The 24,035-nt window shown below is 38.3% G+C and overlaps 2 protein-coding genes across 2 annotated transcripts; both read right to left on the bottom strand.

Moving 5' to 3' along the window:
* Positions 1 to 2,727: 2,727 nt before the first annotated feature.
* On the bottom strand, positions 2,728 to 10,960 carry LOC134742575 (caspase-7-like). The gene is made up of 9 exons (XM_063675789.1): positions 10,778 to 10,960; positions 9,479 to 9,588; positions 8,574 to 8,688; positions 8,226 to 8,291; positions 7,605 to 7,697; positions 6,914 to 7,092; positions 6,300 to 6,520; positions 4,287 to 4,423; positions 2,728 to 3,857 (listed from the first exon to the last, which is right to left on the bottom strand). The coding sequence occupies exons 1-9, from the start codon at positions 10,797 to 10,799 to the stop codon at positions 3,610 to 3,612; spliced, it is 1,191 nt and encodes a 396-aa protein (XP_063531859.1). The 5' UTR covers positions 10,800 to 10,960; the 3' UTR covers positions 2,728 to 3,609.
* Positions 10,961 to 15,153: 4,193 nt separating this feature from the next.
* Positions 15,154 to 23,567, bottom strand: LOC134742342 (caspase Dronc-like). Its single transcript, XM_063675393.1, has 7 exons — positions 23,329 to 23,567; positions 22,443 to 22,626; positions 21,551 to 21,640; positions 20,858 to 20,968; positions 19,590 to 19,771; positions 17,344 to 17,564; positions 15,154 to 15,722 (listed from the first exon to the last, which is right to left on the bottom strand). The coding sequence occupies exons 1-7, from the start codon at positions 23,458 to 23,460 to the stop codon at positions 15,188 to 15,190; spliced, it is 1,455 nt and encodes a 484-aa protein (XP_063531463.1). The 5' UTR covers positions 23,461 to 23,567; the 3' UTR covers positions 15,154 to 15,187.
* Between the last annotated feature and the right edge of the window lie 468 nt (positions 23,568 to 24,035).

Raw genomic sequence — 24,035 nt, 5'->3', positions numbered from 1 at the left:
TACAAACTTTAACATTAATATACATCTTTCGTCTGTTTAACTTCTCTCGTCTCGTCTCTAATACAATTATTACATTTTATTTTGTTTAATACACTAGCATCTGAAAGCTTATGCGTGCACCTATATATATCACTACACTAGTTTTTTTATAGTCTCAGATTTTGTGGTAACTTTAGCTTAAGCTAATCAGTCGGGTATTTTATTTCATTTTTATAACTTTACCCATACTCATGAAATAAAACTATGAAAACGGATTATATCGCGTATATTGAATTTATAATACATCCCGACGTTTCGAACTCTTTACAGCGTTCGTGGTCAACGGGTGACTGAGGAAAAATTACAAAATGCAAAAATACCCACATACTAAAATAATGAACAATCATAGACTACAAACTTTAAGGCTGGTTGTACATGCAAAATCGGTTCATAAGGCTAGTTATACACTATAATTATTTTTCAAAGAGATATATATATATACGCGATAAAAAACTATGCCGGCTCCAACCCTACACCACGGACCCGAGAAGATTTAATTCCCTCCTAAATTGTAGGAGGGTATCCCAATATGGGACCGGCAACAAACTCGGCGGGACACATCTTTTCAAAACATCAGAATGTCCAGCATCATCCAACACTACGGTCTCACAGTCTATGTCTCGCTTGCTCCTTTATCAGGTGGACTACAGGATCCCAAGCTGGTGGTAGAGAAAAGCCATCTTCCCTATTAAAGTTTGGATATTTCTTAATCTCAATGGCCTCGCGCAGCATTCTGGGTATGTAACGCTTCTCCTTGGCAAGAACCAGAGGCTTATCAAACTTGATTGAGTGATTGGCTTTATCCATGACATGCTCACAGACAGCAGACCTAGGTCGACGGTGCTTGACATCAGCTATGTGTTCCTTCACCCGAGTGGAAATGCTCCGTTTCGTCTGCCCGACATATGATAGGCCACACTCACAGTCCAGCCTGTACACTCCTGCAGTCTGTAGAGGGGTATTGCATTTTACAGGCCTCAGGAATTGTGACATCTTCTTCATTGGCTTGAAATATGTTTTTATAGAAGCACGCTTCAAGATGTGGCTGATCCTGTCCGTGACCCCCCTGACAAAAGGCAGAATGGCAGGCCTGCGCTCAACTGTGGGGATCTTAATGTGGGACCTCTGGTTAACCCGCGGTATCCTGAGCTCGTTTGCCTGGAGCGCGCGCCTGGCATGCTGGAGCTCCGCGGCCAGATGCTGGTCATCACATATCCTCTGGGCTCTCTGAAACAAAGATTTGCCTACTGTAACAAGTTGACTGGGATGGTGATGCGATTTGCCATTTAAGTACCTATCAGTATGAGTAGGTTTCCTATACACAGTGCGACCTAGGGTGTTATCAGGATTTCTTTTTACCAATACATCTAAGAAGGGGAGAGAACAGTCTTTTTCCAACTCCATAGTAAATTTTATTTTGCTATGGATGGAATTTAGGTGATCCAAGAAAGTTGAAACACTACTTTTTGGAAGTATAGTAAAAGTGTCATCTACGTATCTTTTAAATATCTTCGGTCGCACAGGAGCCAATGAGAGTGCCCTCTCCTCGAAGTCCTCCATAAAGATGTCAGCGACTACTGGAGACACCGGAGACCCCATGGCCACGCCGTCGACTTGAAGGTAGAATTCACCATTCCATAGCAAGTAGCCAGATGTAAGGCAATGTTCCAACAGCTTAGCATATTCCTCTGACATGTTCTGCTCACATAACCTCTTCTTGACAATTTCAATGCAGTCTTGTACCGGTAGGCTTGTAAATAGCGACTGGACGTCAAAACTGACCATGATCTCATCATCAGTCAATGTTAGGTCTTTCCTAACATTGCATTAATTCCTGAGGCCTGTAAAATGCAATACCCCTCTACAGACTGCAGGAGTGTACAGGCTGGACTGTGAGTGTGGCCTATCATATGTCGGGCAGACGAAACGGAGCATTTCCACTCGGGTGAAGGAACACATAGCTGATGTCAAGCACCGTCGACCTAGGTCTGCTGTCTGTGAGCATGTCATGGATAAAGCCAATCACTCAATCAAGTTTGATAAGCCTCTGGTTCTTGCCAAGGAGAAGCGTTACATACCCAGAATGCTGCGCAAGGCCATTGAGATTAAGAAATATCCAAACTTTAATAGGGAAGATGGCTTTTCTCTACCACCAGCTTGGGATCCTGTAGTCCACCTGATAAAGGAGCAAGCGAGACATAGACTGTGAGACCGTAGTGTTGGATGATGCTGGACATTCTGATGTTTTGAAAAGATGTGTCCCGCCGAGTTTGTTGCCGGTCCCATATTGGGATACCCTCCTACAATTTAGGAGGGAATTAAATCTTCTCGGGTCCGTGGTGTAGGGTTGGAGCCGGCATAGTTTTTTATCGCGTATATATATATATCTTTGAAAAATAATTATAGTGTATAACTAGCCTTATGAACCGATTTTGCATGTACAACCAGCCTTAAAGTTTGTAGTCTATGATTGTTCATTATTTTAGTATGTGGGTATTTTTGCATTTTGTAATTTTTCCTCAGTCACCCGTTGACCACGAACGCTGTAAAGAGTTCGAAACGTCGGGATGTATTATAAATTCAATATACACGATATAATCCGTTTTCATAGTTTTATTTCATGAGTAACTATCGCGGTAACCGAAGACAATATTATTTACCCATACTTTCAAGTTTAGTTAGATTATAATTATACTAATACAAGTACATATACATAAGTAGTACAGTCTGCATCTTTTCAAATGATTTTTTCGCTAAAGACTCTAATCTGTTAAACAAAAGACTTTGTTCCTTTTCAGTGTGCGCGTGCCCATTGTTGGTGAGCGCGTGACCATTGTGAACAATAATACAATAAATGTAAAGTAGGTAATTTTGATTTTGTACAATTTTGACAATTAATGTAAATGTCTGTGTAGGTACGAGTACTAAACTAAACTAATTATAAAATAGATATTGTATATAATAGTAGGAATATAAATGTTACTTTGTTGTAAATAATATACTTATTATATATTGTTTTTGTATAATTACAATCAATTATTATTTTCCAATTGACGATCATAATATAAATTTGTATAGATTAGTGTAAAAATAATTTATATTGTAATTTAATATTATGAAATAAATAAATCTAAATCTATGAATTGTTGTGTAAAACTTTATAACACCTTATGTAACCATGTCTCTGGCAAAATAAATAATTCATTTCATAAAAACAGAATAAAATAAATATTTAAATGGGGCTCCCATATAACAAACGTGATTTTTTTTGCCGTTTTTTGCGTAATGGTACCGAACCCAACGTGCGCAAGTCCTATTTGCACTTGGCCGGTTTTTTATTTAACTACTTTTTTTTATGGCCTGGTTACTAGACCTTTAAGCCAAGTCTTTATTTTTATTACACTGCACTACTATTAAAGTATTAACACTGTGTTTTGAATGTATTTGTAAATTGGTTGATACGTTTGAATGTCTTTTAGTAGATTATTAAGCGGCGGCGGGCGGGAGGTAAAAACACTATTATTTTTACACACTTCACTTAGTTCACTGGCAAGCACTAATCTTATTTAACTACTGCATGAATTTAGGGTTGCCATTAGCGTCTTCAGTCAAGCCAGGGTGCAAGTAAAGATGCTTATTGAAGCCCCAGCTCTCGACGGTGGTGGTGGCCGCGTGGCAATGTCGCTTGAGCGCCTCGTCGACTAGCTGGAATAGCTCGATCACGTGGTGGTCGTGCGCGTGCGCAGCGAACACGGCGCACAGCGCTTGCTTGTACCAGGAGCCTTTGTTGTCACCTTCGTTGCGGGGTGAGACGAAACCTGAAATTTAGCAAGTGTAACTTTGAACCTTTAATTCCATTATAGTTACATATGCCTGCGAATCATTACGGTAACGCACAATACAACAAGCACACAAACAAATATTATCGGTCCGACAGCTGACGAGGGGCTCCGACATGGCTGAATTTATCGGAAGCGCATTTCCGATATCGGATATCGGAAGGCGCCTATGACAAAAACAGCCATTGGCATAAGTCCGCCCTTTTTGCGTTATTTATCGTTTATTAGTAATAATGATTTTTTAAATGCATAAATAAATACAGAGAATCATTTAACTTCCTTCCGACATTCGATATTGGACCGGATAATGTGAAAACGCTGTTAAGCTATAGCGGCGCGCGTCAGTTGACGTATTTGGGAGCTAAAGGAGCACAGTCCTTAACCCCAAGCACTGGCAGCTTTTCATACCTGGCAGCGTGGAGTGTGCGATGAGTATATCGGAGTAGTTACGTCCGCGGCTGCGGGACTCACGCGCCTCGGTCTCCTCGTTAAAATTGGTGACGTCTATTTGCACTCCCTGCAACTCCAGCGGCCTTTTCTTACCGCTGGTAAATACGAAAATCAATTTGTAAACTGTGTAGGTTTGCTGCTAATCATTTCGTGGTTTGTTACTGCGTTGTTTATTTATTTCCTTTATATCTCAAGCGAATGCGCGATACAACGCTGTAACAAACCAGGAAGTAAATTGTAGGCTTCAAAGTAGGCAAAAATACAAAAACAAAATGTCTCTAGGTATGACAGATAAAATCATGGTGGGACTTGGGATACGCGCTTGTCTATAGTGAGAGTTATAAATTAATTTTGTAGTTATAGTTGGTCAAGCAAATCTTGTCAGTAGAAAAAGGCGCGAAATTCAAATTTTCTATGGGACGATAACCCTTCGGGCCTACATTTTTATAATTTGCCGCCTTTTTCTACTGACAAGGTTTGCTTGACCAACTATATTAAATAATAAATCATAATTTAGTTATATTTAAGGTTCCATACCTAAAATCCTCCTTAATTTCTAACTTTATAAAATTGTTATTATTATTGTATCTTAATATGTAAATTTTTTATGTTAGTGTGTAAGATATTTTTTGCTATGCCCTACCAGGGTATCAGTGCCTCTTACTTTGCAAATACCATGAATAATAAATATAATGTAATGTACATGATTATGCAAATAAATAAATACAAATACAAATTATTATTTGTTTTTCAGCGGCAAAGAAAAACTCAGTTGCTCTGTCAGATTAGTTTTAATCCGCTTATTCATAAAACTTAGCAAGCCATCATTAAATTTTGTCCCTTTTCTGACAAACGCGAATGTCCAAATGACAGATAAGGACAAGCAATTATCAAGGGCTTGATAGACTTAACAGGCGTTAACACCACTCATAAATGTCAAATTTTAACTATTTATATATTTACCTATATCAATATTTTAGATACTGACGAAGCGCTGGTGGCCTAGCGGTAAGAGCGTGCGACTTGCAATCCGAAGGTCGCAGGTTCAAACCCTGGCTCGTACCAATGAGTTTTTCGGAACTTATGTACGAAATATCATTTGATATTTACCAGTCGCTTTTCGGTGAAGGAAAACATCGTGAGGAATCCGGACTTTAATCCCAACAAGGCCTAGTTTCCCCTCTGGGTTGGAAGGTCAGATGGCAGTCGCTTTCGTAAAAACTAGTGCCTACGCCAATTCTTGGGATTAGTTGCCAAGCGGACCCCAGGCTCCCATGAGCCGTGGCAAAATGCCGGGACAACGCGAGAAAGATGAATATTTTAGATACTGTCTGCTTACAGACAGACAGCGGAGGCTTAATCCATACTAATATTATAAATGCGAAAGTGTGTCTGTCTGTCTGTTACCTCTTCGCGCTTAAACCGCTGAACCGATTTAGTTGAAATTTGGTATAGAGATAGTTTGAGTCCTGGGGAAGGACATAGGGTAGTTTTTATCCCCGCCGGGCTAGCACATGATTGGCGCGAGAGTATCTCGCCGCGACATAGACTACCCGTCCCCCTTTAATTCATATAGTTAGTAAAAGACGGGTAGTCTGTCTCGCGGCGAGATACTGTCGCGTCAATCATGTGCTTGGCCTACAGGGGTGGAAGTTTGTATGGGGAATCGATATAAAGCAGATTGGATAAAAAATAAGCCACCCCAATTACTAATTCCACGCGGACGAAGTCGCGGGCAAAAGCTAGTAATAAAATAATTCCGTTTGTCACCCTTCGTGTACAAAATCCTATGATAAGAAAACTATAGTTGGTCAAGCAAATCTTGTCAGTAAATAAGAACAAAAAAACTATACTTATCCTTTTCTTTTGGGTGCTAGTAATGGTGTAAGACAAAGATAGTATGATTCTCTCTGTCTGTTTGAAATGAGACAGTCCTTTGACAAACTGTAGGTATAGGTAGCTTGCACTCACCGGCACGCTTGAAATATGAACACCTTAGGTACACCGTCCAGCGTTGGATAGTTCTCACTATTGAAACGGTCGACGACCTCATAACAAGAGATCAGCCCGCCATCCGTGCAGCGGAACTCGGTGTCCCACATGCCGACCCGGCCGTACCCGTGGGACGAAACCACGAAGAATACGCACTCGAAACCGTCTAGCTCGAGTGCCTTTATTAAGTCCAAAGTTTCCTGATAATGAATTAAAAATACATAATATATGTAATTATAAAAGATAAAAGAAAACTTCGTGTTTCGAATTTGACAATTCAAGTGGGGTAACTGGGGATAGGAGGGATAACATTAGACAAAGAAAGTATTCCTCAATGAACGTTGAACGTTGCTGACAGCAGTTTACTTTTTGAACACAATCTTTGAATCAGGAATTCAGGATTTACCAGCCTTAGCTTAGTTCATAGTCAAAAAAATATCTAAAGTTACCTATCCGTCTGTCCCTCGGATCTCGCTCGCGCTTATTGGGCGAGATGCACTGTGAGCTATGTCAAGGTCGTATCATAACAATATGATCACTCGGAACGCTTAGGAATGTCTAAATATTAAATTATTTTGCATCCATCATACAACCTGTTTAGTCTTGTTCTCATGGGGCAGGATCAGCTTAAAGCCGATCTGCCTGAATAGATCCATCAACATCTCGTTGTCGCTAGCAATGTCTCTGAAGTTCTCCCCGGTCGTGAACTCGGAGTAGCTGAACAAAACTAACGCTCCTCGCAGCACGCCGCGAGTCCGGTACAGCTTTATTTCTGTAACAGAACAAATAAAATTTAATTTAAAAAAAAAACTGCAAGTGATGATTCATTTGCAAAAGGAGCCCTTCCTCCTTTAAAAGTCAAGAAATGCAAATGAATCATCATCAATAACATAACGTTTTTCGTTATTTGATTTAGTGATAACTGAGAAATAATCGGTCCTAAAGTCAAAAATATTGTGTCCTTCGGACCCCCTACCCCCTACCCCTCTAACTTTGCCCCGGGAGTGCAAAAAATTTATAAAAAAAAAACAAACCTTAACTTTTTACGAAAATTATTTTGAATATAGATTATTGAGTCATTAATCAGTTTTTTCCAAAAAAAAACTTATTTTATTAATAAAACGACGTAAGTGCCGCAAAAATACGCCCTTTTGCTTGTGTGACTTTTTGTATTGTATGAAGGTACGAAACCCTCAATGCATAGCCCGACACGCACTTGGCCGGTTTTTATTTTTCACTGAACCTGCATGTTTTATATTTTCTAGTATATCCTGAGAGACATACCTTTTCCTAAATCATCCATGAACTTGGTGCTTCTGATGACCTGCAGGTTTCCAGGGGTTGCCAGTGGTGCCAGCACCAATGGTGGTGGGGATGCTATAAAAAATAAATTATTATATATTAATGAAATAATGCATAAACAGACCACCTTAACCATAAAATAGTAGAAATTAAATAAAATGGAACTAAAAAATTGGACTAAATTGTTGCCATGTTTAAGCATTTTACGTCAAAAATGTGACTGTTACGTGACAGAATAAATAATAGTACTACCATACAGAAAGGAAATTTCTTACAAAACCTAAGTTTTACAGCGGTTCAGGGACGAACCATGCTGTCCCTTTTTAATATATGGCACTATCCCTTTCGGCTATTAAGGGTTGTCAAAATTCAAGTCATTATCTTATCTATTTCTGTGGTCGTGCACGCAAAGGGACGTCAAGTTGTTTCAACCCTAATAATTGCTCGAAGCAATGCTGAGCTGAACGGAGCCGAGAATGCCCTAAAGGAGGAGTTTCGTACCCCTGGTTACGTAGGAAGTGGCGCCCTCAATAATTTTCAACAATTTCTTGTCGGACTATACTACACAGAGCACAATTATTTATAATAGTTTCAATAACTTACCTCCTTCTTCATTATTGTTAATTGTAGCCTCTTCATTTCTATCGAGGACATCATTGTCATTGATATCTAAAAAAATATCAAAATGTTGTGTAGTTGACTTATAGATACATACCACAATATTTAATTTAACCTCTAGCATCCTACGGTTCAAATACTAGTACAAATAACCTTTAATTAAATTTGAATCATCATTAAAAGGAACAAAGTTCATTTTGTTTTTATTCATTTGCTTTTAAAACAAAACAAATTCTATTCTATTTTCTAATACCATATATTCAAATTTGACTGCCATTTATTCTTGTATAGTGGGCCGCTAGAAATTAACCAGTAATCAAACAATATACAAACATAGATCAAGGAGGCCACCAGTGATCCCTGGTGGGCCGAGAAGCCCCTGCCCATATTCCAACTCTCCAGGTGCAATCTCCATTTGCATCTGCAGGCTTCGGTCTTCACTTACATCCTGATAACATAAATCAGCACAAGTTATATAATCATACTTGTTTATTCTAACACAAAAAATGCTTATTAAATTGTAAATTGGGACTTAATCGCTTATTTAAGTTTTAAGATTTATCTCTGACGTTTCGAGGACCGCGTTGTCCCCTTGGTCTCGGAGAAGACTACGGAATTAAGTCCCGTTTAACAATTTAATAATGTGTAGAAATCGTGAAAGTTTAAAACAAAAAATACTAATGAACAAATTAATGGGATTTTGTACTTTCCTACATTTGCATTTCTGTGAAGTATGTACATCTCAAGACCAGTATTCATATTAGGATATGAATACTGTATCATCATATCAGCTCCTTGTCAGCATATTATTGCATTGTCATCAGAAAATCAGAATTATAAAAGTACACCAAATTTCATTTCAAACAACACCGGAAGTGGTTCACATTTCAAGTTACAATATTTGAATCGAACATATACATATACAAAAATAAATATGTGAACACGACCTTATTGTCTAAGGCAGCAGTTCCTAACCTGGGGGTCATTACCCCCGTGGGGGTAAATCTGGCATTTTACGGGGGTACCTATCTATAAGAAAAAATATTAATGATTATGGAGGAGGGGTAAAATCGAGGTCACAGTACTAAAAAGGTTAGGAACCACTGGTCTAAGGTGTAAGAGTGTACACATATTTTTGAAACTTTGGGAATGTATATATATTTATGCCCTTGACTGTACATTCTACGACTCTTCTCTTTCTGCACAGACTAGTAGTCAAGTGAAAACAAAGCACTCACTTTATTAGGTTCCACGGCACTATATTCCTTCTGACTATTATTCTGGTTCATCTGCTCTGCTATTGAGCTTAAACATTCTTGTATTGCTACTGCATTCTCACAATCCATATCTGCAATTAATCCATACTAAAAGCAATCCAATTTGACATAGAATTAATTTTCAAGGTTAGATTTACATATAGGTATGTAAGTAACAATACAAAAGTTGGCACTGCTGTGGACAGTACTTAAGTAGCTGTTGGAATTCCTTGTATAAATAAATAAAATAAGTAATGATTGTAATATACAGGTTAATAGAAAAGGAGTATCTTTTAAAGTAGATAATAAAGGTTTCTATCAGAAAATTGGGCTTTATAGCCCTTTTCTTTGGGTATGTCCAGATGAGAGACATGAATGTAATTGCTAAGTATGACCCAGTTACCTACTCAAAACAAAGCTTATTTCGAATCTCAGTATCCATTTAGTAGTATTTCAAAGAGTAATACTATAATGCAGCTGGTATAGTAAAAAAAATCTCTACTCATCTCGAATCTCAGTATCCATTTAGTAGTATTTCAAAGAGTAATACTATAATGCAGCTGGTATAGTAAAAAAAATCTCTACTCATCTCGAATCTCAGTATCCATTTAGTAGTATTTCAAAGAGTAATACTATAATGCAGCTGGTATAGTAAAAAAAATCTCTACTAAGCTCGTTCACTTACCTTTACTAACAATAAATAAATAAATAAATAATAAAATCATTTATTTTGACCAACTTAGGATCATATCACATTACATTGGGACATTACATTAAATAATAAAATTATAGCTAAGTTAAAATTAACATTAAAATTAAATTAACAATGGCATTCTGTTAAACAAAAGCCATTATTTATTTTGCGCGAGCGCGTGGTCTTTGTACCTAAGGCTCACACACAATGGCCACGCGCTCGCACAAAAGAAATAATGGTTTTTGTTTAACAGAATGCCATTGTTAGTACAATGCTAAACAAGTTTCGTGACGTCATTTACGTTGTTAATAATATTAGTTTGTATGAATGTAAAATCCCATGCTTCTCGTATCACTAAAGAAAAGTAATACATGTATGTTAGGATCAAAAGCTTCTCGTAATCGGCTTCATGACTGGGACTGGATAAGGACGCAGAGAAAAAGATAATTTCTAAGATAATCATATAACATGCGTGGTCATAGGTAGATTCAAGTGCTGAAAAGTTTTCTTAGCAATTAGCTTAAAGATTTGAGTAACTTTTTTGTAAAAAATCTAACTTTACTGATAAAGAAAACAAAATTACGTACCTAGATTAAGTAGTTCAGCCATATTATGTGCAATATGCACTAAAGTTCACCCTTTTGTACTAAGGAAATAGTCTAAAAAACAAACAACAGTATCCAAGGCACTCCTGCACCGATTACTACACGTGTACTGTTTCAGCAAATTTTGAATTGAATCTATTGTGTTGCGGTCTGCGTATGCGCGCGTTTCGACACCAACCAAGTTCAACCAACCAAACTGTCAAGAGTGCCAAGACTGACAGTGTCGACAGAGTGACACTGACAAGTTCAGTTGCATGAGCGGTGGGAAAATGACCGAACGGGATAGTCTTATGTATCTTTCAATAGGAGTAGCAGAGAGCGTTATTATCGTTTGTCCTTGTCACAGTCTCATTTTTTTCCCCCGTAAATTTAGTATGGTTTATGGTGGGTAACAAATAACCCGACCAAATTACGTAGATTGTTTTTGCTATGTTGTCAGGAATGTTAAATGTGTTTTTAATTTTGTCGCATTGCGTACGTTCTGTCTCTCACGGGCGCACGCACTCAGAATAATAACTAAGTAGCACAAGCATATCTATAGATAAGACAAGATAAGATAAAATTTATTTCATTGAAAAATATCCAAATAGAAAATATTCTAGATCTATGTTCGGTTGAGAGTTGACAGCTGCTGACCAATGTTGCTAGGAAAAGGAATGATCCTACACAGACTTTTTATCAACTGGAAACACTACAGTGATATAAAAGTACTCAGAGGGCCTACCGCGAACCACGTTCGTCGTGTTGCCTCTCTGTCGCACTTGTAAATTCATACGTAAGTGTGACAGGGAGACAACACGTCGAAGTGGTTCGCGGTAGGCCAACAGCCACTTTGTCAGTAGGAAAAAGCGGCAAATTAAAAAAATGTAGGCGCGAAGTGTGTTAATGAGTCGAACAAATAATATACCCTCATATTCCTATTACTAACCAATTAAATCTAAACCTTACGTTAAGACCATTAGGGTCGATTCTTAGTTTTATTCTTGTATTTAATTTTAGTTCACATGCAAATGCAATTGTTTATTGTTAAACATTATCATAAGTGCTTGCATATTGCGTTATTTGTAAATAATTACTTTAAGTTAGCTATTTATAAGTTGTCTTATAAGCGAAATTTCTGTAATTTCTTAGACAATAAAATTTCTTTAAACCGAAGTGTTGACTTCCGTGTGTGCCTTTTTCTGTTTTTCTACTGACGAAGTGGGCGTGTTTGAGTATACTTGCATAGCCCATTCCCAAAAGGTAGCCGAATCAACTTAAAAAAGTTTTAAAAAATGAGTAAAAATCAACGTGTCTCTCGTGTTTCACTAGATTTATATACAATACAAAAGGTAATCACGGTCCATATCCCGGTCTAGTGTCTTAACAACTTGTTTTTGATTAATAAATACTTATGAAAATAATTGTTTTGAAAGTCCGAATGATGGCCGATTTTTTTACAAAGTACGTTAGTTATAATTATAAATAGAGGTAGATAACAAAATAAAAACAATTTCTAAAAATAACAATTTATTTCGACAGCATTATCAAAATACGCAAAATGTATTTATATTAAGTTAATGTAATACAACTGGATTTCATATACCTATTTCGTGTAAATGCATTTGCAGATCAATAAGATACAAAACAGTTTTGATTTTAAGATCATTAAAGTATTAAAAGTATAGTTTGTCAAAGAACTGTCTCATTTCAAACATAGACAGAGATAATCATACTATCTTTGTCTTACACTAGTACTAGCACCCAAAAGAAAATAATAAAAGAAAAGGATGAGTATAGATTTTTTTGTTCTTATTTACTGACAATTTGATTTGACCAACTATACAGGGTGGCCAAAAAATAAGTTCATTCCCGTTGCCAGGGAGATTTTAGAAAAAAAAAATTTGGCTGTTTCATACATTTTGGCTGGTCCATTTTCTATGGGAGGGCAACATTTTTTTTCACGATTTCGTGGTTGGTCCCATAGTAAAAGTTGCTCAGTATAATCCTAAAACCTCCCTAGTCCCTGGCAACGGGAATGAACATATTTTTGGCCATCCTGTATATTGATGTCCCGCCGATAAAGCCGGCGGTCAATGCCATGTGAGAGCGAGACAGCGAACGTCGAAATTTCGTTATCTCCCTCTCCATCGCCCAACATTATTCGAGCGAAAGGGACGAAAATAGCGAAATTTAGATTTTCGATGTGAACGGTTGGCCCGCACGTGTAGACCCGGCAGTTGGACTGTTGATTATAAAGATATGAATGCACGGCACATTTATAAAAAAAAATACATGGCAATAACCAATAAGCTTTGAAACTTGCAAGTAGCAAGGAAATATCGTCTTCAAGCTTAGATTAAAACAAACATTAGTCTTAATATACAATTGATTAAACAAAATGTTTTCTTCACAAGAAGATCAAAACTCAATCTATCCGTAAAAAATCGATGTGCTTAATAGTTATTTCATAGACTTGTAACAATTGTTATTAACCCTTAAATGCATAATGATGTATATATGCATCGTATATTTGATGGTCCGTGGCTCAATATGCAGCTATCCAAAATCACATTTATTACTTTTATACAGCATGACACATCTATTTCAATTTATTAAAAAGTTATACAAAAAATCATGCATTTAAGGGTTAATACACTTTCATTTTCATTATATGTTTTACAAGGGGGCAAAGATGTTGTTTAACCTCTCGTGCTAATATTGATACCCGAACAAGCGAAAGATTCCATAATTATGGAATCTTAAGTGTTGCGAGGGTTTCAAGGCACGAAGGTTAAACAAATTTTGCCACCGAGTGCCAAAGTTATGTTATGCCATAGCCAATGTGTTAAAATTCACTTACACCAATGCGCCAATAAAGCTTGGCCAGCAAGACGCGACACAAGCTATATTTTATAGCAACTTTTTTGGCGTATTAAATAATCTGTTAGTTTCAAGCTGTCATTTCATTTCATAGTAATTTTGGGAGCGCTGGTGGCCTAGCGGTAAGAGCGTGCGACTTGCAATCCGGAGGTCGCGAAACCCCGGCTCGTACTAGTAAGTTTTTCGGAACTTATGTACGAAATATCATTTGATATTTATACCAGTCGCTTTTCGGTGAAGGAAAACATCGTAAGGAAACCGAACTAATCCCAATAAGGCCTAGTTTTCCCTCTGGGTTGGAAGGTCAGATGGCAGTCGCTTTTGTAAAAAAGCTCCCCCCTCCCTTACATGGGACCCCAGGCTCCCATGAGCCGTGGCAAAGTGCCGGGACAACGCGGAGAAGAAGAGTAATTTAATTGCCAGATGAAGCTTACTGAAAAATAAACACATTTTTTTGTGACACGACTGGCCAGAGTTAAAACTTAGTCGAGATACTTTCAGACTTCAGAGTAAAAAATTGTATTACAACATTTGAAAAGTAAAAAAAAAAACATTAATACCTATGGAACGCAACAGTCGATGGTAACTAAACTTATACCGACTATTACTAACTACTATCACAGGTAAAATATATTACATAACATGGCCAAACACATAAAATAATTATTTTGTCTTAGTTGGCAATGTTTCTTTCTTCACATTATACTTAATAAAATATTACAGATTCATACAATTTGGAAGAATAAACATTTCCTAATATAATTCATTTGTTCTAATCACTTACGTATAAAGTCTAAAAATAGATTAAAATTTCGTTCATTCATCTAACTAACTAACATCGTGTTCACGGACGTATAAAGAAAGAGAAAAAATTATTAATCGTCCTTAGAAACTCTGTTCTAAAAAGTGACGTCCACAGAAAGTAACGTCCTCAGAACGCGACCTAACTCGAAATTGACCTACTCCGCTTACGGTTTGTAAGTAGAGCGGTTCTTGGAACTTGTTCATACTTGTTCACGAAAGTCAACATAAACGGCCGCTCCGATTTTCGGTTTAGGTACCACTTGCAATTGAATCCCCAGTTGCTCACAACACAGGTTTGAATATGGAAGCACTTGACCAAACACCATCACATATTAAGTCCTCATAAAGTCCCGGGTACATTGAACCCTCAATTTTCGACGACCAACGTTTGAACATGAAGACCCTTCTGTCTTGTTTACGATCTTGAACATCGTCACACGTGACATTAGTCCTTCAAAAAGTCCCGGATGCAGGTATAAACTTGCAGTTCAACCCTTGAGGTTTGAACAAACCATGTCCACAATCTTGTCTTCGGTTACCGCGATAGTTACTCATGAAATAAAACTATGAAAACGGATTATATCGCGTATATTGAATTTATAATACATCCCGACGTTTCGAACCCTTTACAGCGTTCGTGGTCAACGGGATTATAAATTCAATATACGCGATATAATCCGTTTTCATAGTTTTATTTCATGTCCACAATCGTCGTCACAAATGATACTAGTCCTCAAAAAGTCCCGGATGTAAGTACAACTTGCAGTTGAACCCCCAATTCTCGACGACCGACGTTTGTACGCGGAAGCGCTCCTGTAACGCCTTGTCCACAAGCGTGAACAGCGTGACCACGTGGCACTCGTGAGCGTGAGCCGCGAACACCTCGCACAGAGCCTGGATGAACCAGGAACCCTTGTCCATGTCGCGGTGGGACACGAAGCCCGGCAACGTGGAGTGCGCGATGAGTATGTCGGAGTAGACGCGGTCGCGGCGGCGGCCGGCGGGGGAGCTCCGCGGCGCCGCGCCGCCGCCGGCGTCGGCGTAGGGCGCGCCGTCCGTCGCCGCCGCCGCCGCGGCCCCCATCGCCACCGCTGCCCCCATCGCCGCCGCGCCCCCTATCGCCGCCGCTCCCCCCATCACCGCCGCCGCCCCCATCACCGCCGCCGCCCCCATCGCCGCCGCCGCCCCCATCGCCGCCGCTGCCTCCACTGCCGCCGCGCCCTGCTCCGCCAGCGCTAACTCCAAGTAGCGGTTCTCACCCCTGAAATTAATTAAAAAATAAACGATTTACTAATGTATGGGCAATCGCAAACTGTTTACTCAAAGTAACATTCGGCAAGAAACTTATCGCAATGTTACAGTTAACCAAACTCTTTTTGGCAAATTATTGTTTAACAAATAGTTACCTGGGGCCCGTTTATCAAAAGCTTGTAGCTTGTAATACAAGTGGAAGTCCCTTTCTAACAAAAGCTGTTCAAAAAAGGACTTCCACTTGTATTACAAGCTTTTGATAAACGGGCCACTGGTCATGTTTCATTTTACCAAGTATTAATTAGTCAAATGTATCGTGTGGTATAACATACTCTTCCCAAACTAATATTGTAAGCTAGCGATCCAATTTAGAGATTTATCATACTTCTGTTTATTAAGTGATCGACCACAACATGCCAACCAGCCCGCCGTCGGAGCACCGGATACCCGTGTCCCGTCCGTCACGTCCGTATCCGTGAATATACATTTTGACATAAATCGCGAATATATAAAATTGTATGTTTTTACCATAGCAGGGAATATTAGAATGCTGAAAATCATATTTTGTAAGTGTAAATATGCGTAATAAATTAATTAAAAATAATTAAAATATTTAAAATAATGCCCATCATCACGTGACTGCAAACGCAAATCGGAACGCGTGACGTCACGGCGTGAGAAACACGCACAGACAAGTTGTCAAACCTGGTGGTCCTCTGGCACCGACAGTCGTTTGTTTATCACATCGTTACGTCATCCAGATCACGCAACAGCTTGGAGCGTTTTTGCGCGAAATTTAAACTAAACTAATTAACGTCGATTTTTTATTAAAAATTAATGAATAATTTTTTTTGCAATAATTACGTGTCAACATCCCTACTTCAGAGTCGAAGTCAGAGAGTTTTTTAGATCCAAGGTGCTATTTACATATTTATGGTCCCAAAAAAGTTTCATATGATAAATTCGATTAAATTCGAAGTTTCATATGGTGTTTACTTACCTCAATGACATCAGTGAGAAATGTAATCAGGTGCAAAGTTGACATATCCTCCTAAGGCCCAGCCATACAAGGGAAAAATCCAAAATTTGTCAGTGAAATTTGAATCTACAGTTTAAAACACAGAGTTGACTTTGTTTGAAAATTAAACAAAACAAAAGTAACCCTTTTCCTATTGAAAATTATTCAAATCTTAATAACTCCTATAGGTACCGTTAACCTTATAGCCGGAGAATATAACTTTTATTCATAATATATTTCATATCCTTATGGCATTATTATATTACCCTTATAGCGCTAGTGACCTAGCAGTAAGAGCGTCCGTCTTTCAACGAGGTCGCGGGTTCAAACCTCGGCTCATACCAATGAGTTTCTCGGAACTTATGTACGAAATATCATTTGATATTTACCAGTCGCTTTTCGGTGAAGGAAAACATCGTGAGGAAACCAGACAAATCCTAATAAGGCCTAGTTACCCCTCTGGGTTGGAAGGTCAGATGGCAGTCGCTTTCGTAAAAACTAGTGCCTACGTCAATTCTTGGGATTAGTTGTCAAGCGGACCCGAGGCTCCCATGAGCCGTGGCAAAATGGCGGGATAACGCGAGGATGATGATATCCTCATGGCATTACTTACCGGCACATTTGAAATATGAACACCTTAGGTATCCCAATGAGCGCGGGACAGTTTTGGTTGTTGAAATGGTCAACGACTGCGTGCGCGGATATGAGCCCGCCGTCGGAGCACCGGATATCCGTGTCCCAGGAACCGTCGCGTCCGTATCCGTGCGATGAGATCACAATGAACACGCATTCGGCGCCTTTTAGGGGGAGGTTTTTCATGTGGGTGAGGGTTTCCTGAAACAGATTAGTTTATTTAGTACAGTTACAGTACATTAGTTTATTTAGCTACATAAATCAAGCCCAAACATGATGGCCATCAAAATTTATAATAAAATCAGCGACGACATTAAATTGCAGACATCAGAAACGCTAAAGGACTTTTTAATTAATAAGTGATGTTATTATAAGAATATAGATTTTTTGGAAGATAAATGTAATTATTCTGTAGTTTAGTGTATTTATTGGACATGTCTCATTTTACAATTTTTAATTTAAGCTTGAAATTAACATTATACAGGTATTGATATTTTTGACATAAATTTACAATCTTTTTAAGCATGTATATTATTATTGTATATTTAATTTTTATAATTTTTAGGGTTCCGTACCCAAAGGGTAAAAACGGGACCCTATTACTAAGACTCCGCTGTCCGTCTGTCTGTCTGTCTGTCTGACACCAGGCTGTATCTCATGAACCGTGATAGTTAGACAGTTGAAATTTTCACAGATGATGTATTTCTGTTGCCGCTATAACAACAAATACTAAAAACAGAATAATATAAATATTTAAATGGGGTTCCCATACAACAAACGTGATTTTTTTTGCTGTTTTTTTTCGTAATGGTACGGAACCCTTCGTGCGCGAGTCCGACTCGCACTTGGCCGGTTTTTTAGTGACATAAAATGTGTTATTGCCTTTATAAATCATTATATAATACAACTATGAAATCATTAAATGTTAAACAAGACATTGTCAAATATATTGTACATACATAAATCAATCTTTAGATTTAAGATAATTGCCGTGCCCTACCAGGGCCCATGTGAAACAAACTATTATATACCGTGTTTTTTTTTTGTTTCCGTTAATTTCAAGGGTGCATTCCTGAGCTTAAACTAAGTTTCTCAAAGATTCCTATTCTAATTAACTCCATTTCAGAGATAATCAATAATTTAATTTAATTTGATGAGGCCCCTACGAGCGTATACACTTGCCTTAGGGCCTGTTTATATATTGATTCGTGTTTAGTACGAGTTTATACATTTTCTACTAAACGTAAGTACTGTCTGAACTACCTCGGACAATCGATGTTCGAAATGTCATTGATATGTCACAGTTTTCAATTTGTTGGTTGAGTTAAATGTAATGCCCGTGTTACAACAACGCTATATGCAACATTATTTTTTTTTTAAATAAGAAAATATATAAACAAATTTTTTTTTTTACTATGCACTTTAGTTTTCTTAAACGTACTTAACTATACCCCTAAGTTAACGGAATTCAATAAAAACACGGTGTATATGTAACACCTGTACATACCATGGATGCAATAAATAAATATGAATATGAAATAGTATCGACTACTATCGACGACAGTGCTAGTGTGTGTGTGTGTGTGTACCTAAATGAAATGGTAGACTTGGTAGCCTAGTGGTATGGCGTCGGACGTTTAAACTGGAGGTACGAGCCGATATTCAAACACGTTACAACGATAAAAAAGTCAAATAATAGATAAAGGGCCACCCCCCGATAATGATTATTTACCCCCTTATTCATAAACGTCTACTAAAGTTGAGAGGCCGCTAATAACCGTTTGTCCCTTTCCGATGTATTGGTATGATGGAAAGGGACAAACGATTATTAGCGGCTTCCCAACTTTAGTAGACGTTTATGCAGGGGCGTAGCTAGAGGATATGGCGCCCGGGGCAGTCATCAAATTTGCGCCCCCTGACGACTGACAAAAGTTTCCCTGCTGCTGCCTTTTGCCCATTTTGCCCCCCTTTGATGGCGCCCAGGGCACTTGCCCCCTCCGCGCCCCCCCCACCCAGTTATGCCACTGCGTTTATGAATAAGGGGGTTAGACTTTAGAGTATAGGCATCTTTAATCTTTTGTACATAGAGATAGAGTCGATAATCTGTTGGACCTTAAAGATGGTAACGACTACCGAGTTTTTACATTGTGGTTCATTGCATTTACACACACACACATATGTATATGTGTGTGATGTTCCGGTTTGTACTTATAAAGTGTAACTCACATCTCTTGTATGGTTCTGGAAGGAGATAACCTCGAAGCCAATCTCGGAGAAGAGGTTCTTCAACATCTGACAGTCCACGTCCACTCCTCGCCGATACGTTTCTAGCTGAGCGCGGAACTCGATGTAGCTGAACACAACCAGCACCCCGCGCCGCCGCCCGCGGGTTGGGTACAGCTTTATATCTGCGAACACATGCATACATTAGCGCAAGGGCCTGACACTCTTTGATAGAGAAAAATAGTAGTAGTAGTAAAACTCTTTATTGTACAAAATTAAACATAAAACACGAGAAAAACGCATCATTTGTACAAAGGCGAACTTATCCCTTAAGGGATCTCTTCCAGTTAACCTTTTAGTCTTATTGCAATTCCTATAAGAGGAAAGAGAAAATAATGCCATGCTTTGTCCTTATCACCGACCGGGTGGCACCATAGGTAGGAGGCGATGGCGAAATACCGAAATTTATAAGAGTGAAAGAGAAAAAATCCTATGCTGCCCAAATTTTATATGAATATTTTTTCTCATACCCCCGGTCGCTCGGTGGCGCGTCTATAACTACTTGTATATAGTATGTCTATGCATTAGCGGGATATACACTAGCGCTCATAACTATTTAGGCATTCATTCATTCATTCACATACAAATTCATTCATTCATTCATTCGTAATTTTTTGACTTTCAATACCGCTAAGTCGCAGTCAGATAACAGTTTCTTGTGCAGTTTACTTTTTTAATTTAACAGACATATCGAGCTTCAAAATGATGTGCAGAATATTCGTGTACATTGCCTATTTACCAAATGGCAAGCGTAAAAAAATCCATACCTAAATCGTTTTCCAGTAGGTACAAAATCGTTTTATTTTGTATGAACTAGTACATAAGGGTTTTTTAAATCGTTGCCACAGAATAAGTAATAGTATTTCGTTGCATAAAGTTGAACTCGAAATTTTAAAGGATGTCTTTGGCAACAATTTGAGGACATATTACATCACATTTACAATCGGGTCTAATTAATTCTCTTTTTTATTTTCTAATTTCTTTCTTTCTAATTTATTTTGTTACCTTTGGGTACGGAACCCTAAAAATCGTTCCGCCGAGTTTGCAGCCGAACTAAATGTAATATAAAAAAACATATGCTGGCGCCATCTGTTAAAACCTTAGACAGTTGCCAACGCCATTGAATTATCAATCATTTTCTCCCTCTCTAATACTAAAATATGCAAAAGTTAAAGAGGTAAATAGACGAAAACTTGTTCGTTTGTTCTTACCTTTCCCATTGTCTTCCATAAACTTAGTGCTCTTTATAACATTGATTTTGGGAATCACTGGGGTCTCATACGGCGGCGTAGGTAACGCTGGCGGGGGCTGTATCGGAGGCTCTGTGGGAATACAAAATGTAAAAATATAATATATCTTTAATGCTACATTTACACGCTTAGCCAGTCCCGAGTCTCGACAATTGTCTATCTTGACAATAAATTTTCCACACGTTGAATTTTATAACTAAATCTGGTCTGGTTGGTTGGTAATCTGGTTGGTGGTTGGTGGTGGTGGTTGGTGGTCTGGTGGCTATGCTAACTGTGCTAAGTGAACTATGATTTAGACGTACCAGCATCAGCTGCCTGTCTAAAATGAAATAATAATAATAATAATAAATGGATAATAAATGTGCAATTTACACAATAAGTTGGAAACTTAAAAAAAAATGGCAATAATAAATAAATACAAGGCTTCAAAGTTGAAAAAAAAACTTCTGAATAAGAAAAAAATTATGGTAATTACACAATAACGTCACGGTCAACTCACCTACTTTTTAGGGTTCCGTACCCAAATGGTTAAAACGGGACCGTATTACTAAGACGGTCCGTTTTTACCCTTTAGGTACGGAGCCCTAAAAAATTGCGAGTATCTCCATCCACTGTACATTGTCGACAGTTAGAATGATTTTAATAGTGACTTACTTGTTTCAGTATTTGTGTTAATTCCTCCTGATCCCGTTTTTTTTGCTTTATTTCTTAAACTGACATATTCGCTGTCATTTGATTTGGGGCCTAAAACAGAACAAGGTAAACATTTAAATTATTTATGGTACAGAAATCGACCTAGTCCTATATCCCATATTGTCGCTATACTTACTTAACCTCATATCTGCAACAATCATTTGACGCAAATTTCGCTTTTCTTTCATTCGGAATACGGGTGTTTTTGTCATCAAATGGGTGTTGCAGAGAGGTTGAGTAAGTATAGCGGCGATATTAAGCTCAACAAGGCTTGTTGCGGGTGCTAATTAGTCCGGTTTCCTATCACATTTTTTTCCTTTTTTAAATAAAATAAAATGGAAATAAAAATGTTTTATTACCCCTACCAAAAAAAATTAAAAAAATTGTTCAAGAGAAAAAACAAAATACACAATTTCACAAAAACATTATAGAAAACATGCACAAAAAAAAATTAAACAGTAAACTACATATACCCAGTGCTGATTTTCAGACGGGCCTTTTTTTTTTCACCAAAACTTCTTCACCGAAAAGCGACTGGTAAATATCAAATGATATTTCGGCACCAAGTGCCAGAAGGCGTATGGTCCTCTTCGCACCACATCCATGTAGAGCTGTCTTTTAAATTAATATTATTTTTTTATACCACGTCGGTGGCAATCAAGCATACGGCCCGCCTGATGGTAAGCAGTTACCGTAGCCTATGGACGCCTGCAACACCAGAGATATTACACGCGCGTTGTCGACCCTTTAAAAACCTGTACACTCCTTTTTTGAAGACCCCCATACTGTAGCCCCTCAGGAAAATTTATTAAAAAAAATATTAATACTATCCATGAAAAAAGATGGTACTAACGTGGGTTGGGAGCCAGCCGCTCAGGTCTGCGCATTGGTAGTGACTCTGGATCCAGTTCGCGGGCCACTATCCAAGCACCCGTCTCCATCAACGCGTCCACCAGGTGCCGGAAGGCATTAGGTCCACGGCGCATCACGTCCATGTAGAGCTGGCGTTTGCGCAGTCTAGGCTCCCTGCTTATATCCTAAAATATATTTTCGTTTTCAGATACAAACGAGACAACATTTTAAATTACTTGCTTTGGACAATCTGTAAACCTTAAACTTTGTAAACCTTAACAAATTATATACCTAAACATTCCTTAAGAATCACTCTATTGATAGGTGAGAACTGCATGAAAATCCAGTAGTTCTTGAGTTTTTCGCCAACATACATACACACAAACAGACAGACGCGGCGGGGGACTTTGTTTTATAAGGTGTAGTGAAGTACTAAAGGCACAAAAAAAACACATTTTCCCATTTTTTTGTATTATAGCTTTATTTACTCAGTGCTTTACATTTTTTAGGGTTAAAACGGGTAAGAACGGGACCCTATTACTAAGACTCCGCTGTCCATCTGTCACCAGGCTGTATCTCATGAACCGTGATAGCTAGACAGTTGAAATTTTCACAAATGATGTATTTCTGTTGCCGCTATAACAACAAATACTAAAAACAGAATAATATAAATATTTAAGTGGTGCTTACAACAAACGTGATTTTTTTGTCGTTTTTTGCGTAATGGTATGGAACCCTTCGTGCGCGAGTCCAACTCGCACTTGGCATTTGTTTTTTTTACCTACAAGGTGCTTTATACAGTCTGATGATGTCAGTGTCACATACCAACTTAATGACTCATCTACACTATGAAGAATATCTTATCGTAGTCACAAAATGCCACTCACTTTATAAGGCTCGATCATGGCTTCGGAGAACACTCCTTTTTCATATAGAGCAGACACCATTGTTTCCAAGTCAGTCTGTTCCACCAAGGAGGTGAAACATTTTTGTATCGCAGCTCGGTGCTCGTCCTGCATATTTGCTTAAAATAATTACCAGAAATCTATAAGAAAACCTATTTCACTATGTTTATATAAAAGTAAATACACGCATTTGTAAAGTGTATAAAAGTTGTGCAATGCAAAAACGCAATAACAACATAACAACAACAAACGCGAGGGACGAATGAGTTATGAGACACGAACTCACGAAGTGTCTTGTCTTGCAAGTGTCAGAAATGAATGAATGAATAAATGTGACCGGTATGACCATTATCTAGCTGCGCATTTCAAGCGTAACAGACTACCGCACCGCACCGCGACCTTGGGGCGCTGCACCCATAAGTGAGAGCAGAGAAAGAGATATTTTGACCGCACCAAGGTAGCGGTGCGGCGGTTAGGGCTTTAAGTTTGATGGTTTAAGATTTAAATAACACTTGCACAGTCTGGGCTATCAAAATCTTATCACTCGAATTGGCAAAAGGGTTAGAAAGGCAGATATGAAATAGTATACTTCGGACTACAATTCGGACCCCAGCGAATATTGGTCAAAGTCGAGGTTGGTTGGTGGTTGGTTGTTCTATATGTTTAAAGTCGCCTCCACACTTGCCTTC

Source organism: Cydia strobilella, chromosome 6, assembly GCF_947568885.1.
Source record: "Cydia strobilella chromosome 6, ilCydStro3.1, whole genome shotgun sequence".
NCBI classification, from domain to species: Eukaryota; Metazoa; Arthropoda; class Insecta; order Lepidoptera; family Tortricidae; genus Cydia; species Cydia strobilella.
This window is presented reverse-complemented; position numbering and strand designations above follow the sequence as displayed.